Source organism: Hemiscyllium ocellatum, chromosome 17, assembly GCF_020745735.1.
Source record: "Hemiscyllium ocellatum isolate sHemOce1 chromosome 17, sHemOce1.pat.X.cur, whole genome shotgun sequence".
NCBI lineage: Eukaryota > Metazoa > Chordata > Chondrichthyes > Orectolobiformes > Hemiscylliidae > Hemiscyllium > Hemiscyllium ocellatum.
The window spans coordinates 67,777,014-67,795,592 of record NC_083417.1 but is presented as its reverse complement, the minus strand read 5'-3'; the positions used below and the strand labels follow the sequence as shown (position 1 = coordinate 67,795,592).

The window sequence follows — 18,579 nt, the reverse complement described above, 5'->3', positions numbered from 1 at the left end:
TCCTCTGCCTGCTCGAGTCACCGAGGTCCCAGCTATGATAATTCAAAGGCCGCGACGTTCCGGATCACTACGGCTCGGCACTGAGTTACATAGGGGCTCCTCGGTAAACGTTCATTCCTTTGAAATTTGATAAGGGAGCTAAAACAAATGAAGCATATGGCCAGCCGAAGTTGTGGTATTGGTGAGAGTACAGAGGAGAGTGCAGATGGTAGGAACAACACCTGCCAGATCAAGTGACTCACTGACACAATAGGTAGATGCTGGTGAAATCTGGCAGCATTCGGAGACAATGAAATCGAAAGGACAAAGCAAGGCAAGTGGCGTGTTAGCTCAGAACGGAGATTCAACAACACAAGGGCGAGTTGATTGAACTCGCTTAAAAAGGAAGAGTGAATGGGATATAATCAGAGAAAGTACCTCCTCTAATGCAGCAAATCAAGAACAAAGGTGCATAGTGTTGTATACTTCAGCAATGCAATCAGTTAGCATGGTTTCCCCACACTAAAGGTGCTTGAAATCAGGAATTCTCTTCCCCCACAAAGCTGGAGGACAGTTGGAACTTTAAACATTGAGACTGATAATACTTTTAACTAACAAAAACACGAAGGGATATGAAGATAAATGACCAAACTGAATGAGTCGAGCAGGTTTAAATGGCCTATTGCGTCCCTTGCAATAACTGAACTCCTTCTGCCTGCTAACATGTCTGAAGGCCAGTAGCACTCACTGCTATTAAACAAACAAACCTCAAAGCAAAAGGCAGCAGCACTTTTGTTAACATGACATTCACCAGGGACAGGAGATGAAGAGCCAACGCAACTAAACACAGAAGAGTGAAAATAAGAAACGTGGAAATGAAAGGCAGAAGCAGAAGCAAGTCTAATCCAGAATTCAAGATAATAGGTGATGTCAAAGTGCTGGGATTATTGCACGGAATGTTTGTGCTGATTAACACACACATGTTCTATTAATGCTTGCAACACTCTTTGAATGGCATGGTGGTTCAGTGGTTAGCACAGCTATCTTGCAGCACCATGGATGAGATTTCAATTCCACCCTCAGGCGACTGTGTGGAGTTTCCGCATTCTCCCAGTGTCTGCTTGGGTTCCCTCCGGTTTCCTCCCACAGTCCAAAGATGTACAGGTTAGGTGGATTTCCTTGCCAAACTGTCCCACCGTGTCCAGGGATGTGCAGGCTAGCTGGGCTAGCCATGGGAAATGCAGGATGACAGGGTTGGGGGGCAGGGGGGATGCTCTGAGGGTCAGTGTGCAACGATGGGCTGAATGGCCTGCTTCCACACTATAGGGATTCTATGATTAGGTCACAATCTCCTTTCCAAGCTCTTGAGTTTCAATGCATGTGGCTAGAACTCAAAGACAGGAAGACATGGGCACTTTAAGAAACTGTAAGACAGCCTGAGCAGGCACAGTTAATTAAACCCAACATCCATTCAGTCACTTGAGGTGGGGAAAGGATGTTAAACAAAAGAAAAATCAGATTACTGAGAGAGGTCATTCAGCCTCTCAAGCCAATGCTCTTTCAATTAGATCACGGACACTCTGAAGCTCATCTTAATTTCCCAAACTGATTCCACAGCCAACAAAAATCTGCCAATCTCAGTCTTGGAAACTGCATTTCTCCCTCAGCACCTCCAGCCGTTCTGGGAAGGAAGTGTAGATTTTCACGATTATTTGTCACAATATGCTTTCTTATTTCACTACAGAACAGCCCAGCTACAAATTCAAGAGTGGGACTGGTTGATCCGGATTCTCCCACCTGAGGATATAGTTTCACTGCATCAGTTCAGGAAACACTGAGCAGCTTTAAGAGCCAAGCAGACTAATGAACTTCCAACAGTGTCGTCACCAAAATCTCCATTTTAATGGAGTGGAGGAAATCTGAAGAGAGCTGAAGACAGTCATCATTCCTGCTGTGAGGAAACCATTGGCTACAAAACCAGGAAACACCAAGACTGTTTGACGAGATTGACTACACCATCCAAGACCACATTGACAACAGCTCTCTGTGCCTGGCAGAAAAGCAGCAGCAAAACAAAGAGCAACGGCAGAGTTACAACAAAGAACTCGAGAAATCAAGAACCAATGGAGGACTAAGAAAGCTAAAGGAGCTCCAACGCTCTGCTAACAAGCACAACATGCAGGGCTTCTTCAGTGTCACCAATAAATATATGAATTTGACACCCTTGGCCTCAAATCGGTTTGGAATAAGAATGGAACTCTTTTGAGAGTCAGAGAAAACATCCATTGGAGAGAACACTTCAAAAGAGCTCAATCTGCAATACTATAGTCAACAAGGAAATCCCTAACGCTCTATCAAAGATCATCTTGGTCTCCCACCTAATGTGGCAGAAGTTGAACGCCCTTAGACACATGAAGAATGGAAAAGCTGCAGGAATAGACAGGATTCCAGCAGCGATCTTAAACTTTGGAGCATAGCTTACCTGTCATACAACTATTCCTGAACATCTTGGATGACGATGTTGCCATTGCTGTAGTTTCTAAGAGAGAAGACAAAGACTGTGGGAACCACTGAGGAATCTCTGTACTCTCTGTTGCCAGGAAGATCGCCACTAAATCCTTACTTGGTACCTTCTTCCAGTCTGAGAAAATCCTTCCTGAAAGCAGTGTGGTGTCCAACCAAACCATGGAACTATGGGCATGATTTTCACTGCTGGACAACTCCAAGTGAAATGAGATTCAAGATTAGAGTGGTGCTGGAAAAGCACAGCAGGTCAGGCAGCATCCAAGGAGCAGGAAAATCGATGTTTTGGGCAAAAGCCATTCCTGACGAAGGGCTTTTGCCCGAAACGTTGATTTTCCTGCTCCTCGGATGCTGCCTGACCGGCTGTGCTTTTCCAGCACCACTCTAAGCTTGATTCTAATCTCCTGCATCTGTAGTACCCACTTCTGCCTAACTCCAAGAGAAATGCCAGGAACTCCACCAAACACTCTACATGATCTGACCAAGGCAGTGACTCAGTCAGCCAGGAAGTACTATGGAAGACTCTGCTACAGGCTGGCTGCCCAGAGAAATTGATCAACATCCTCCTTGACATGATATTGGTGATGGTTCTCAATGCCAGAATCCGGAGGTGAGGACAGGAGTCAAGCAGGGATGTATCATTACCTCCACCCTTCATCACATCAAGAACACGTTTCCGATTGGTGTGTCGATTATATACACGAACAGAAAACTTTTCAACTTCAACTGTTTGAAATCCGAAAAAACGATACTGACCTTGCTCAACCTAGTTATATCCCACTTGGAGCACCATGAAAAATCTGGGTACCACAATTTTGAAAGGGTATATTGGCCTTGAAAGGAGTTCAACTTACAAGAAGGATGCCTGGACTTCAGAGGCTAAGTTATGAGGAGAGATTATACAAATTAGGCCTGTTTTCTCCAGAATTTAGAAGGTTAAGGGGCGACTTAACCAAAGTCTTCAAGTTATTATCAGTAAAAGACAGGGTAGATAAAGATAAACTATTTCCACTGGTTGAGGAATCTTGAACTAGGGGCATAGTCTGAGAGTTAGGGCCAGACCATTTAGGAGAGATGTTAAGAAGCACTTCTACACACAAAGGGTGGTAGAGATTTAGAACTCACTTCCACAAATGGCAGTTCATGTCAGATCAGTTGTTAATTTTAAATCTGAGATAGATAAATGTTTATAAAGCAAAGGAAGCGATATGGTTCAAAGGCAGCTGCGTGGATTTGTGTCACAGATCAGCCATGATCACACTGAATGGTGAAACAAGCCCAAGGGGATAAAAGGAACCAATGTATGTGGAACCTCAGCATGCAAGCAACATTCTCTCAGTTCTATCAGATGTGATTCTTTAAACTTGACTGAACGCCTTTATGGAAGCATACCGAAGAATGCGTCTCAGCCACAACTTCAAGATGATCCTTGGGAAAAAAAATTCCTTTACCAAGCTGCCCCATGTCAAGCTCCAGTCCATCCCTCCCTTAAGATCAACGGAGACATCCTCCCAAACGTGGAAACTTTCCCCTACTTGGAGAGGTCTCTCATCAAAGGCTGACATTGATGTGCAGATCCAACATCACATCCAATCAGCGAGTATTAATTTTGCAGGCCTGAGGAAGATCTGTGTTGATACGGAGATCGTTGTGCTTTAGGCAGTCATCCATCAGAATCTTCTATACAGCTCTGAAACCTGTACTACATATAGATGCTACCTCAAGGCTCTTGAAAAATACCATAATGTTGCATGAGGCAAGTTCTTTGCATCACCTGGGAGGACAAGTATATTAATGTCACTGCCCTTGAAGTGGCCAACAAGGCCATGATTATCTGAATCCAGCTCTGCAAGGCCAGCCACGTGCTTCAGACATGTGACTTCTGACTATCAGAGCAAATCTTCTTTTCCCAGCTCAAGGAAGGCACTCGAATTGAAAGGAGAACAAAGGCTGTGTTTCAAAGCCTCGAGAAACACAACATGGATGTCAACGCATGGGATACCCTCATTCAGAAGGAACTGACTTGGAGGAAATTCCTGAAGGAAGGGATAATTCTTCAAAACCACCTGTCAGCAAAAGCAAGTACAGAAAATGAACCGGAGAAAGGAATACCAAGGTCTCAAGGCCAAGAACCAATTCCACCTCTCAGAAACACTTGGCAAACGTGTGGTTGAAGATGTGGATCTGGGATCAGGCTCATCTGCCACACAAGGACCCACATGATCACTTACACAGAATTTCCCAGGTATGCAGTCATACTGTTAGTGAGAGATTGTTGACTATGACATTCTGGCAAATGTGCATTCCATCTTTTAAGATTAAATTTTTTGTTCCTGAGCAAGAGTACAGAAGTGAACACAACTATTTAAAATGGGGGTCAACCAAAATTGGGCACAATTGAAACATCACTTCCTCAGTTCAAAGGTATCTGAGTATTAGGTAAGTGCCGACTCCCAAACAGCCCTTCTGATAATTACACCGAAAGCATTAAAACTTCGACCCTCATTGAAGGGGAGAGAATACAGTAGAGATATCCAATATTATGAAAAAAGGTGAATATTAAATGACTACTTCCATTGCTTGCTGCACTTTGAACAAGAGGGGACACAGTACAGGATCACAGGAGAAGACAAGACCACTGGTGATTTGTGATGAGACAATGTTAGCATCAGCGTAAGCACATTTTGAAACCTGTTTAACACAATGTGCACGACAATTCCATAGTAGTGAAACAAAGTATAATATTACAACAAGGTCTGGGATTTTCTTGGTTTTTGCAATTCAGCATCACATTGTCAGGTCATTCATTCAATCAACCAACTGAAATATTTTCTCAAATTATGGTTTTAAGGAAGATGCTTTCCTTAACATATAGGGAACATCAACTACTGTAGAAACAGCTACAAGCGCAGAGAGAGATAGAAGGACAATATAATCCTTTAAAGACAGTCTTAATGTCATTAGAAATTGACAGGTAGGATGACCTAAAAACAAAATCCTAAACTACAGTTCAAATGCCAGATACTCCCATCAAAATAAATACGGACTGAATTTATATTCAGTGAATTCTGAAGAATCAGAAGTCAAAACCATTTGGCTTTTTACAGATACTGCCAGACCTGCTGCGTTGCCCAGCACTTTGCTTTTATTTCAGATCTCCATATCCGCAGCATTTTGCTTTTATTATTACAGTGAGCGAATCTGCTCCCAGGCTTGTCGGCCTCTTCACTGCTGGCTGAACTCAATAAATTCCAAACATTTCCCACAGAAAGAAAATAGGGAACGGTTCAAAAGAATGTGAGGAATTTTGAACTGGATATACACAAATAAACAGAAGCCAGCAACGGGTTGCTGAAGGCAAATTGTGTGTAACAAACTTGACTATATTCTTTGATGAAGTTACAGAAATTGACGTGGATAGCGTGCGGAGTAATTTACACATTACAGACTGGTTAACAAAACTAAAGCCTGTGGGATCGACAGGGACAGTGCCAACATGAACTGGTGATGCGCCTCAGGGGTCAGAGCTGGGCCCACTGCTGTTTGTTATCTATATCAATGATTGGGGTCAGAACGTACAAAGCATGATTTGTAAGTTTGCCGATTACACTAAAATAGGTGGTATCGTGGAATGTGAGAAAGGTTATCAGAAATTGCAGCAGGACCTTGGTCAGCTGGGAAGCGGACCAAGAAACCACAAATGGAGTTTAATATTGATAGTCTTGCACTGTGGAAAGCCAAGCCGAGGTAGGCTTTTCAGCGTGAATAGTAGGGCCTTAAGGAGTGCGATGGGACAGAGACACCTTGGAGTTCAGGTACACATTTCTCCGAAAGTGGAATCACAGGTAGATAGGGCAGTGAAGGCAGCTTTTGGCACACTGGCCTTCATCAGTCAGGGCATTGAGTATAGAAGTTGGGAAGTTATGTTGCAGTTGTACAGGATGTTGGTGAGGCTGCACTTGGAGTAGTGTTCAGTCCTTTTGAAATGCAGTAGTTGGAATGCTATCAGTAAAACAAGATATTGATCAAGCATTTTGACCACGTTTACAAAAACATAAGCTGTATCACAATACACTAAACCCATATAGTTTACACTTAGTTTTTTTTATTCACGTGTGGGACTTGGGCATCACTGGCTGACCAGCGTTGATAGCCCATCCCTATTTGCCCTTGAGAAGGTGGTGGTGAGCTGCCTTCTTGAATCGCTGCAGTCCACTTGCTGTGGGTTGACCCACAATGCCAGTAGGGAGGGAATTCCAGGATTTTGACCCAACAACTGTGAAGGAACTGAGGTATATTTCCAAGTCAGGGTGGTGAATGGATTGGAGGAGAACTTGCAGGTGCTGCTGTTCCCAAGTACCTGCTGCCCTTGTCCTTCTAGATAGAGGTGGTCATGGGTTTGAAAGGTGCTGTCTAAGGATCTTTGGTGAATCTCTGCAGTGCATCCTATAGATAGTACACAGTGCTGCTACTGAGTGCCGGTGATGGAGGGATTGAATGTTTGTGGATGTGGTGCCAATCAAGCGGGTTGCTTTGTCCTGGATGGTGTCAAGCTTCTTAAGTGTTGTAGGAGCTGCATTCATCAAGCAAGTGGGGAGTATTCCATCACACTCCTGACTCGTGCCTCGTAGATGGTGGATAGGCTTTGGGGTGTCAGGAGGTGAGTTACTCACCGCAGTATCCCCAGTCTCTGACTTACACTTGTAGTCACTGGTAACTCATCTGGTTTAGGTGTCAGTCATGGCTGAAAGGGATAAAACTCTTCCCAAATGGGACAGGTTTGGATTCAAGTCCAACAGCAAAGACAAGAGGACATAATCCAGGCAGCCATTGTCAGTGTAGTAAAAGTTGCCATAATCATAAAGGGCAATAGGGCTACTCTATCAGAGTGTGAAAGCCAGATACGACTGATGGGGAGTTTAACCTATGGCCTCAGGCAAGGGGTGGGGTTAAGAAGGCACATCCTTCACGGCGATCTCAGCCTGTATGGCAATTGAAACCATTGGTGCCACTCTGCAGTGTAAACTGACCACTTGGCCAAATGAGCTGATTGCTCCCATTGCTGCACCATCGGGAGTGTTGCACCGTCGGGAGGTGTGGCCTTTCAGGTGGAAGCCAAAGAAACCATGACACTAATTCAAATGTTATGCAGAGAGTTCTTCTTCACGTATTAGCAGATACTACACCATAAAGATGGCTACAGCTGTAGGAATACCTCAACTGTAAAGTGCTTTGGAAAGTCCTGAAGTCATCTAAGGGCGGCACGGTGGCACAGTGGTTAACACTGCTGCTTCACAGCACCAGAGACCTGGGTTCAATTCCCGCCTCAGGCAACTGTCTGTGTGGAGTTTGCACGTTCTCCCCGTGTCTGCGTGGGTTTCCTCCGGGTGCTCCGGTTTCCTCCCACAGTCCAAAGATGTGCGGGTCAGGTGAACTGGCCAAGCTAAATTGCCCGCAGTGTTAGGTAAGGGGTAAATGTAGGGGTATGGGTGGGTTGCGCTTCGGCGGGTCGGTGTGGACTTGTTGGGCCGAAGGGCCTGTTTCCACACTGTAAGTAATCTAAATCTTGTTCAAGTAATCTAAATCTAATCTAAATAAATGCAAGTCTATCTTGAAGTTCTGAAGAAATCATACCAGACTGAAAACATTCACTGTCTTTCTCTCTCCACAGACGCTGCCAGACCTGCTGAGTGTCTGTAACATTTTTGGTATTTATTTCAGCATCCACGTTATTTTGTTTTTATTCGAGTGTTTCATGTGAACCTGCCCCTGGTTTGGCCTCAGTGCACATAGTGGACTTTATCGGAAGTGCCTCATTTACAGTAAAGCAGCCAAAAATTAGGATTGTTACTGCGTAGCTCTATTATTTATCATGAAATATTTGTATTTTTAGAGAGAAGTTTCCATCTGCATTTCAGCCAATCCACTCCTAGGCAAGCAAGTTTAACAGCTTCAAGCAAACATAGCCCAAGGTTACTCACTCAGCGATATAGTCTGCAGAACTCAGGCAGATGCCAGGATCAGAAAGTGTGTTGGAGATTGGCTTGCTCCCTAATGCAAGGGCACTGAAATACTGTAGAGTGACGATTAAACCCAGACTTTGCGGATAGGCTTTCAAAAGTTACAAAACCCAGAGTCTAATATTCCTTCTGCTTTCACAGAGCCCTTTTCATTAGATTCAGGTCAGAGTTAAACAAAAGGTATGCTTTCTTTTATCGGTCAGAGTATTGAGTACAGGAGTTGGGAGGTCATATTGTGGCTGTAAAAGACTTGGTTAGGCCACTGTTGGAATATTGTGTGCAATTCTGGTCTCCTTCCTATCGGAAAGATGTTGCGAAACTTGAAAGGGTTCAGAAAAGACTTACAAAGATGTTGCCAGGATTGGAGGGTTTGAGCTACAGGGAGAGGCTGAATAGGCTGGGGCTGTTTTTCCTGGAGCGTTGGAAGCTGAGGGGTGACCTTATAGAGGTTTACAAAATTCTGAGGGGCATAGATAGGATAAACAGACGAAGTCTTTTCCCTGGGATGGGGGAGTCCAGAACTAAAGAGCATAGGTTTAGGGTGAGAGGGGAAAGATATAAAAGAGACCTAAGGGGCAACTTTTTCACGCAGAGGGTGGTACGTGTATGGAATTAGCTATCAAAGGAAGTGGTGGAGGCTGGTACAATTGCAACATTTAAAAGGTATCTGGATGGGTATATGAATAGGAAGGGTTTGGAGGGATATGGGCTGGGTGCTGGCAGGTGGGACTAGATTGGGTTGGGATATCTGGTCGGCATGGACGGGTTGGACCGAAGGGTCTGTTTCCATGCTGTACATCCCTATGACTCTTAAGTAATGCAACAAGTTACTCATATCACTGACAAATCTTAAAGGGCTATGTGAGCACTGAACTACAGGGATATAAATAGATGTCGTTGAGGAAGTTTTATTGAGGAGGTTTTGCTTCCTTTTAAGAGTTAGAAAATTAAAGGGGAAGTTCAAGTTTCTGAACCTACCGAGACTCAAATATTTAGAGGGAGTGCTCCAAAATGCACATAGGTCCTACACTGGTAGGCAGGTTAACCTATTACATCTTTTCAGCCTGAAATTATATTTTGCTTCAACGACAGATTGGGATTAATGTTATAATCACGGCACCAAATCATGTGACTATAGTGAACCAAACAAACGGTTGTCCCTCTCCTTCCGAGGAGGGATACCTAAGTAAGAAATGACTGATGTCTAAGTGAGAGTAAGTGCAAGTCATGAGTATCCTCCTTTTAAAAGAGAGTAGACAATTCAAAAGAAACAAAGCAGGAAGCCATTCAGCCCTTCGAGCCTGTTCCACCATTTCGATCATGCATGAAGTGCCTTCATTCCATTTTACTGACTTGGCCCCACATTCCACTCTACCCTTCCCTCACAAACAAACTCAGTTTTGAAATTTCCAAAGGACCTGTGCAGCCTCAGGTATGCGGCTTTTTGGAGGGACCGGAGTTCCAGATTTCTGCATCTTTTGAAATGGAGCTCCTTCCTCTTAGGAGAATCGCCTGCACAATTGGGGCCTGCCATTAGTAGCCTGAGAGCAGCTAACATATTTGTGGCAGACAGGTCCAATCAATTTGGCTGGGTACTTTCATTGCTATATCAAAACGGTGCCGATGACCTCCAAACCTGAGGCAAAAGCTTACTTTTTTTTTTAAAAAGAGAGAATATTTTCCTGCATCTTGGTCTGTCTGGATCTGCTTTCTCAGTTCAAAACATGAAATGCTACAACTAGCAACAAACAGTTAGCTGAAAACTTGGCGCCAGAACTAATTTAGCAGGCACAACCTTTTTATTAGCATCTTACTGAAATACAATGATAACAGAGGAACGGTGCCATGAAAATTTGCAGGGAGACCCTGCGATAGGGATGTAGCAGAACACATTTTCTGAAAATTTACCATCGCAGACATTAAGAGGATGGAAGATTCCAGTTTAATTTCACCACTGACAAGCTCTGGAGGTCATAGACAGATTTGACCCCACCCCAACACCCTGCCTCCCAGCTGTGAGATGAACTCAAATATTTCGGTCTTATTTGCGATTTGTTCTCTAATGTCCTGAGTCGTCCTCCCTTTTAAGTATTGAATCAGTGAAAAATGGTATAAATAAAAGTTAATCCAGAGATCCAGACAAGATTCTGGAGACCTAATAAATATCTGGAATTAAGAATCTAATGATGACCATGGACTCATTGTCAATTGCCCGCAATCCCAGCCCTATCGATCCTGCAAAGTTCTCTTCACTCATGTCCAGAGCTACTGCAGTGTGTAATATCTAAAGAATGCACAAAAGATAAAAACCTAATGGTAATGTCAACATATTCAGATTACAGTCCAACTTGCACACCAGCCACAACAACAGATGTAACACAGCTCCTTCATTGCTGTGGAAGTTACTTCCCATACAGAGTAAGGCTGCACACACATCCTAAGAATCAGTAAAGAAAAAGCATTGACACCACCTTAGCACCCCCTCAAAATCCAAGTCTCTTCAAGAACCACATATTAACCCTAATTAACTGGCTGAACGTATGTAATACTCTCAACGTGCAGCTTCCCACAGCACATCACAAGACTTTTACGTAATACAATTAGCCACTGAGCAGGATCAGGCAATATTAATCTTGGTCAAAAGGTAAGGTTTAAGGATTGCCTCAGTGGAAGAAAAATTAGTTTAGGGCTGATGATTAGGCTCGAGGGCTTGGTACTTAATCAGCTGAAAGCAGAATTAATGGTGTGGCATCAGGAAGTCATTGCATTGCATTATACTCCATCTCGAGTTAGCAAAACAAAAATAGTATTAGCTGAGAGCAGTCCCATCCAGTAGTGGAGAGGCATAGGAAAAGTATTGTGTGTTCAACTGTATTAAAGACTGCAAAGTTACACTGAGGGATGGTATGTTGCAGTCAAAAAGACTTTAAATTATGACTTTGGTAGAAGCCATTTCCTAAGTGGAGCAAGGAAGGAAACTTGCTTGGTGTGGTTCAAACAAGAATTGCCAATCAAAACAGGAATAAATTTGTGGTTTGCAAGGACATTGTCGATCATTGTCTATGGTTTTGTAGAGAAATGATGACAACAGATTTGAAAGACTGGATGCAGTATCCGAAGAGACTATTAACATTAGAAGAGACCGTTAACAAAGTTGAGCAGTCAGCATTTTAGTTGGAAAAGGGTCTGGAGAACATGATGAACTTAAAGAAAGCATGAGAGGAGCTAGAAAAAAAAAATTAGAAGCTAAAGCCTAGAATGAGAAGAAAGCTTATATGAAGTTAAGCCTGTGGGCTAAGGGAAGGGAGGACGCAGCCAAATAGCTGATTTAACCAATGGAACGAAAGTACAGACTCCTCAGATTGTCGGACACAAAGATAAAACAGCAGGCAATGGTAGTTTACAAAAACAGTTACACAGTGGGAGAGAAGCTGGGTGGTATCTGTGCCTTTACGAATTACATCTTTGTATAGGGTGGTTGTAGTGACGGAGTGTATAGGGTGGTTGTAGTGAGGGAGTGTATAGGGTGGTTGTAGTGAGGGAGTGTATAAGGCAGGGGAAAAAACAATGACTGGGCAGATGCTGGAAACCAGCTTCTGGATCAGTGGTGCTGGAAAAGCACAGCAGTTCAGGCAGCATTCGAGGAGAGTAAAATCGACATTTCGGGCAAAAGCCTCTGCCTGTATTCCTGATGAAGGGCTTTTGCCCGAAACGTCGATTTTACTCTCCTCGGATGCTGCCTGAACTGCTGTGCTTTTCCAGCACCACTAATCCAGTGCATAGGGCAGGCAATGGCCTATTGATATTATCGCTGGACTGTTAATCCAGAGATCCAGACAACATTCTGGGGACCTGGATTCAAATCCCACCAAGGCATTTGAATTGAATAAATATCTGGAATTCAGAATCTAATGATAACCATGGCCCCATTGCCGACTGTCAGAAAAGCCCATTTGGTTCACTGATGTCTTTTAGGGCAGGAAACTGCCATCCCTGGTCTGGTTTATGTGACACCAGACCCACAACAACGTGGTCGACTCTTAACTGCCCTCTGATCAGGGATAGGCAATAAATGTTGCCTAGGCAGCGAAGCCCTCTTTCCGAGAATGAATAAAGGACCCAATAATACCTCAAGCAGTCCAGCCGGATCTATCAATGAACATTGAGCTAGTTAATCACTCACACTACTTCCCTAGGACTTGAAAAATAGGAATGAGGGGCATACCAGAAGGACTGATGAGGACAGAAAACAATAGTCTTTCTGGTGAGGACAAAGACATTGAAGGTGGTGAAGATTGATTTAGTGAATCAATAAGTGTTGAGATGTCACAATAAATTAAAGGCCAGAAGCTGGATAGCTGGGTCATTAAAAGAACAGACAAAAAAGACAACCAGAATTTGACCTTGACAGCTGCATCAAAATACTGAATACACTTTTAGAACATTATCCATTCAAAGACAAAACAGACAAGGTTAACTTGACTCTTACTTCTCAATCTCCAGGGCAGCCACTTTCCTTTTCTCATACAGCTTGTCATTGAGAGCCCTCACAATGTTGGAGGTGAGAGGAGCAAAGTCCTTCTCAGTGTTCATCCTGTTGATCGAGATCTCCCCAACGCTTGATATTAATAGCTAAAGAGATAAAAACAAAAATATTAGTGCAATATAAAGAACACACATCAGTAGAAAGGAAGGCAGCAAAGAGGCACAATTCAGGACATGGGCAAGATGGATAGATTAGATATCCAGACATGAATGGAATGCAAGAGAAATGGTGTCAAGACATTAAAGCAAATGAAGGGACACGGCACTTGTGAAGGAGCAAGTGGCGTGATTGGGGGGAGCAGGGGATTGACAAAGTAAAGGGGAAGATGAAGTAGGGAATCTGTCGGATAAAAGGGTCTGACAAAGGTGGGTGGTGGAGAGAGGCGTGTGTGTGTTTGGGAGGGAAGGGAAGGGTCGGGTCTGACAAAGTGGGGGGGGTACGGGTCAGACAGGTTGGGGGGAGGGTCAGACGGGGTGGGGTTGGGGAGAGGGTCAGACGGGGTGGGGTTGGGGGGAGGGGGTTGGGGGAGGGGGGGAGGGAGGGTCAGACGGGGTGGGGAGGGGGTGGGGGAGGGGGTGGGGGAGGGGGAGGGGGTGGGGGTGGGGGAGGGGGAGGGGGGTGGGGGTGGGGGAGGGTCAGACAGGGTGGGGGTGGGGGAGGGGGTGGGGATGGGGTGGGGGAGGGGGTGGGGTTGGGGGTGGGGATGGGGTGGGGGAGGGTCAGACAGGGGGGGGGTGGGGAAGGAGTGTGGGGGTGGGGGTGGGGGGAAGGGGTGTGGGGGTGGGGGTGGGGGAAGGGGTGTGGGGGTGGGGGTGGGGGGAAAGGGTGTGGGGGGGGGGGTGGGGGGGGGGGGGGGGGTGAGGGTGGGGGAGAAGGGTCTGACGGGGAGGGGGTGGGGGTGGGTCTGACAATACGGGGATCAGACGCAGAGGGAGAGCCTGAGGGTGGGTCTGGGTCTGGGGTCACATCGCTCCGGTGTCTAGCGCATTAACGACCTGCCCAGAGTCTCCAAGTCCGGGTCGGGGTCGGTGCCGGTGCCGGTGCCGGTGCTCACCCTCAGTCCAGATCCTCCTCTCACTGTCAACCTTACACCTCCATGTTGAGCGAGGAATCACGTGACTCAAACAGACCTGAGCAACCGAGCCCGAACACAGCGAACTGTCAGAGCCGAGCAATCGAGCTCCAGCCGTCAGCTGACCAGCAGGCGGGCTCCACCGGCAGGGGCGGGGCCAAGCGGCCGGCCTGCAGGGAGAGCCAATGGGAGTGCGCGCAGGGGAGGAGGGCGGGACTAGCGAAGGGGGCGGAGCCGCCGTGTGGGTGGAGCTTACATTCAGGGACTGGAGCTCAGGGGAGGGTGTGGGTTAAGGGGAGGAGGGAGGGTGGGGCTGAGGGGAGGAGGAGAGGAGGAGAGGGTGGGGCTGAGGGAGGAGGAGAGGGTGGGGCTGAGGGAGGAGGAGAGGGTGGGGCTGAGGGGAGGAGGAGAGGGTGGGGCTGAGGGAGGAGGAGAGGGTGGGGCTGAGGGGAAGAGGAGAGGGTGGGGCTGAGGGGAAGAGGAGAGGGTGGGGCTGAGGGAGGAGGAGAGGGTGGGGCTGAGGGAGGAGGAGAGGGTGGGGCTGAGGGAGGAGGAGAGGGTGGGGCTGAGGGGAGGAGGAGAGGGTGGGGCTGAGGGGAGGAGGAGAGGGTGGGGCTGAGGGGGAAGTGGAGAGGGTGGGGCTGAGGGAGGTGGAGAGGGTGGGGCTGAGGGAGGAGGAGAGGGTGGGGCTGAGGGGAGGAGGGAGGGTGGGGCTGAGGGGAGGAGGGAGGGTGGGGCTGAGGGGAGGAGGAGAGGGTGGGGCTGAGGGGAGGAGGAGAGGGTGGGGCTGAGGGAGGAGGAGAGGGTGGGGCTGAGGGGAGGAGGGAGGGTGGGGCTGAGGGGAGGAGGAGAGGGTGGGGCTGAGGGGAAGAGGAGAGGGTGGGGCTGGGGAGAGGGTGGGGCTGGGGGGAGGGAGGGTGGGGCTGAGGGGAAGTGGAGAGGGTGGGGCTGAGGGGAGGAGGAGGGAGGGTGTGGCTGAGGGGAGGAGGAGGAGAGGGTGCGGCTGAGGAGAAGAGGAGAGGGTGGGACTGAGGGGAAGAGGAGAGGGTGGGGCTGAGGGAGGAGGAGAGGGTGGGGCTGAGGGGAGGAGGGAGGGTGGGGCTGAGGGGAAGAGGAGAGGGTGGGGCTGGGGAGAGGGTGGGGCTGGGGGGAGGGAGGGTGGGGCTGAGGGGAAGTGGAGAGGGTGGGGCTGAGGGGAGGAGGAGGGAGGGTGTGGCTGAGGGGAGGAGGAGGAGAGGGTGCGGCTGAGGAGAAGAGGAGAGGGTGGGACTGAGGGGAAGAGGAGAGGGTGGGGCTGAGGGGAGGAGGGAGGGTGGATCTGAGGGAAGGAGGAGGAGGAGAGGGTGTGGCTGAGGGGAGGAGGAGGAGAGGGTGGGAATGAGGGGAGGAGGAGAGAGGGGCTGAGTGGAGGAGGAGGAGAGGGTCGGGCTGAGGGGAGGAGGAGAAGGTGGAGAGGAGGAGAGGGTGTGGCTGAGGGGAGGAGGGAGGATGGGGTTGAGGGGAGGAGGAGAGGGTGGGGCTGAGGGGAGGAGGAGAGGGTGGGGCTGAGGGGGGAGGGAGGGTGGGAATGAGGGGAGGAGGAGAGAGGGGCTGAGTGGAGGAGGAGGAGAGAGTGGGGCTGAGGGGAGGAGGAGGAGAGAGTGGGGCTGAGGGGAGGAGGAGAGGGTGGGGCTGAGGGGAGGAGGAGGAGAGGGTGGGGCTGAGGGGAGGAGGAGAGGGTGGGGCTGAGGGGAGGAGGAGAGGGTGGGGAGGAGGAGAGGGTGGGGCTGAGGGGAGGAGGAGGAGAGGGTGGGGCTGAGGGGAGGAGGAGAGGGTGGGGCTGAGGGGAGGAGGAGAGGGTGGGGAGGAGGAGAGGGTGGGGCTGAGGGGAGGAGGAGGAGAGGGTGGGTTTAAGGGGAGTGTGTGGGGAGGTAGGGGAGGCTTGGGTGGCGCTGAAGGGAGAATCCTGTGGAGGTATTAGGAAAAGGGGATATGGTGGTGTGAAGAGTTTAAGAGGAGAGGGCGGAGGTGTGTGAGTGAGCTAGATTAGTGGTGAGGCACTGTACATGTGCTACAGAAAGAGGTCAAGGTGACTGGGAATGGTCCTGGCTATTTAAAGGCCCTAGAGAGGATACCTAAAGAGCTACATGAGGCTGCTAGAGAGATAAGGGTGCATTCAATAATATTTGGGTTTAATGAGAGGGATTAGGAGTGGGACAGGGTAGAGAGAGGAAATGTAAAAAATGAGCGTGGAGGAATGGGAAAGGATTGAGTTGGTATGGAAGGAGTTATAGAGGATATTGGAGATCAGAATGGGAGAGGCAGAGCAGGTGAGAGATGAATATTTGGGGCGAAAGAGTGGGAAATGGCCAAGGCAATGATAAGGGAGCAGCGAGAGAAAAGGAGCATGATAGAGCGTAAAATGAGGAGGGTGCAGGAATGAAGGGAGGAATGGTGGGATGAGATAGCAGGGGAACAGACTGGATATAAATTAAACGAACAATCAGTCCTCAGCAAAGGCCTTACCTTCATCCCCCTCCATCCACGCATCAACGAATTCAATGCGTATTGTGACATCAAACACTTCTTCCTCCGCCTCCGTGCTTACTTTTTCGATCAAGACTCCCGACCACATTCTGAGGACCCCTTCCCCCGCCTCCAACACACTCCATCCACCTGGACACCCCATGCCAGTGTGTTGCCCATACTTGACCTCTTCATTTCCAACTGCTGCCGTGACATTGACCACCTCAAACTATCTACCCCTCTCCCCACTCCAACCTCTCACCCTCACAATGCACAGCCCTCCGCTCCCTCTGCTCCAACCCCAACCTCATCATCAAACCAGTGGACAAGGTGGGTTGCAGTGGTAGTTTGGCGCACTGACCTCTACACCACTGAAGCCAAGCGCCAACGCGAAGACACCTCCTCCTACCACACCCTCGACCATGACCTCACCTCCCATCAGCAAACCATCATCTCCCAGACCATACACAACCTCATCACCTCATGGGATCTCCCACCCACAGCTTCCGACCTCATAGTTCGGGAAGCCTACACTGCCTGATTCTACCTCCTACCCAAGTTCCACAAGCCTGACTAACCTGGCCGACCCATCGTCTCTGCCTGCTCCTGCTCCACTGAATTCATCTCCACCTGTCTCGATACTGTCTTGTCCCCCCAGAACATGAACTCCCCACATACATTCGGGACATCACCCATGCCCTCCACCTCCTCCAAGACTTCTGTTTCCCTGGCCTCCAACACTTCATCTTCACCATGGACATCCAATCCCTTTACACCACTATCCACCATGACCAGAGCCTCCAGGCCATCCGTTTCTTCCTCTCCCGACGTCCCCATCAATAGCTTTACACTGACACTCTTATTCGTTAGTCTGAACTGGTTCTCATCCTCAACAATTTCTCCTTTGAATCCTCCCACGTCCTCCAGACAAATGGGGTAGCCATGGACCCCGCATGGGCCCCAGCTTTGCCTGTGTCTCTGTTGATGATGTGGAACAGTCTATCTTCCACAGTTACATCGGCACCACTTCCCCCACCTTTTCCTCTGCTGAATTGATTACTGCATCGACGGCACCTCGTGCTCCCACAAGTCGGTTGAACAGTTCATCAACTTCACCAACACATTCCACCCCGACCTTAAATTCACCTGGACCATCTCGGACGTCTCCCTCCTCTTCCTGGACCTCTCCATCTCCATCAACAATGACTGACTCAACGCTGACATTTTCTACAAACTCACTGACTCCCAAAGCTACCTGGATTACACCCTCCTCCCACCCTGCTTCCTGCAAAAATGCTATCCGTTATTCCCAATTCCTCTGCCTCCGCATCTGCTCCCAGGAGGACCAGTTCCACCACAGAACACACCAGATGGCCTCCTTCTTTAAAGACTGCAATTTCCCCTCCCACGTGGTTGATGATGCCCTCCACTGCATCTCATCCACTTCCCGCATCTCTGCCCTCAAACCCCACCCCTCCAACCGCAACAAAGACAGAACCCCTGGAGTTAAATAAGGGCATGGTGTGTAGTTATAAGAGTTTCAACCTGTCAAGTGGGCGGCACGGTGGCACAGTGGTTAGCACTACTGCCTCACAGCGCCTGAGACCCGGGTTCAATTCCCGCCTCAGGCAACTGACCGTGTGGAGTTTGCACGTTTTCCCCGTGTCTACGTGGGTTTCCTCCGGGTGCTCCGGTTTCCTCCCACAGTCCAAAGATGTGCGGGTTAGGTGAATTGGCCATGCTAAATTGCCCGTAGTGTTAGGTAAGGGGTATATGTAGGGGTATGGGTGGGTTGCGCTTCAGCGGGTTGGTGTGGACTTGTTGGGCCGAAGGGCCTGTTTCCACACTGTAAGTAATCTAATCTAATCTATTCCATTCTAAGGATTGAAATTTAGTTCATTTTATCGTCAGATTAAAACACTGTTCACTGTCTG

The 18,579-nt window shown here is 48.3% G+C and overlaps 1 protein-coding gene across 2 annotated transcripts in view; it reads right to left on the bottom strand.

Moving 5' to 3' along the window:
- Positions 1-14,207, bottom strand: part of vac14 (vac14 homolog (S. cerevisiae)) — a 350,714-nt gene extending 336,507 nt beyond the window's left edge. The window contains exons 1-2 of one of the 2 annotated variants that reach the window (XM_060838263.1): positions 14,123-14,207; positions 13,012-13,154 (exon numbers count right to left, since the gene is read on the bottom strand). In XM_060838263.1, the coding sequence (XP_060694246.1) occupies positions 13,012-13,115 (104 nt within the window). In that variant the 5' untranslated portion in view covers positions 13,116-13,154; positions 14,123-14,207. Of the gene's footprint in view, positions 1-13,011; positions 13,155-14,063 lie in introns of both variants that reach the window. The other variant, XM_060838264.1, reaches the window with a different exon arrangement.
- Positions 14,208-18,579: the final 4,372 nt, after the last annotated feature.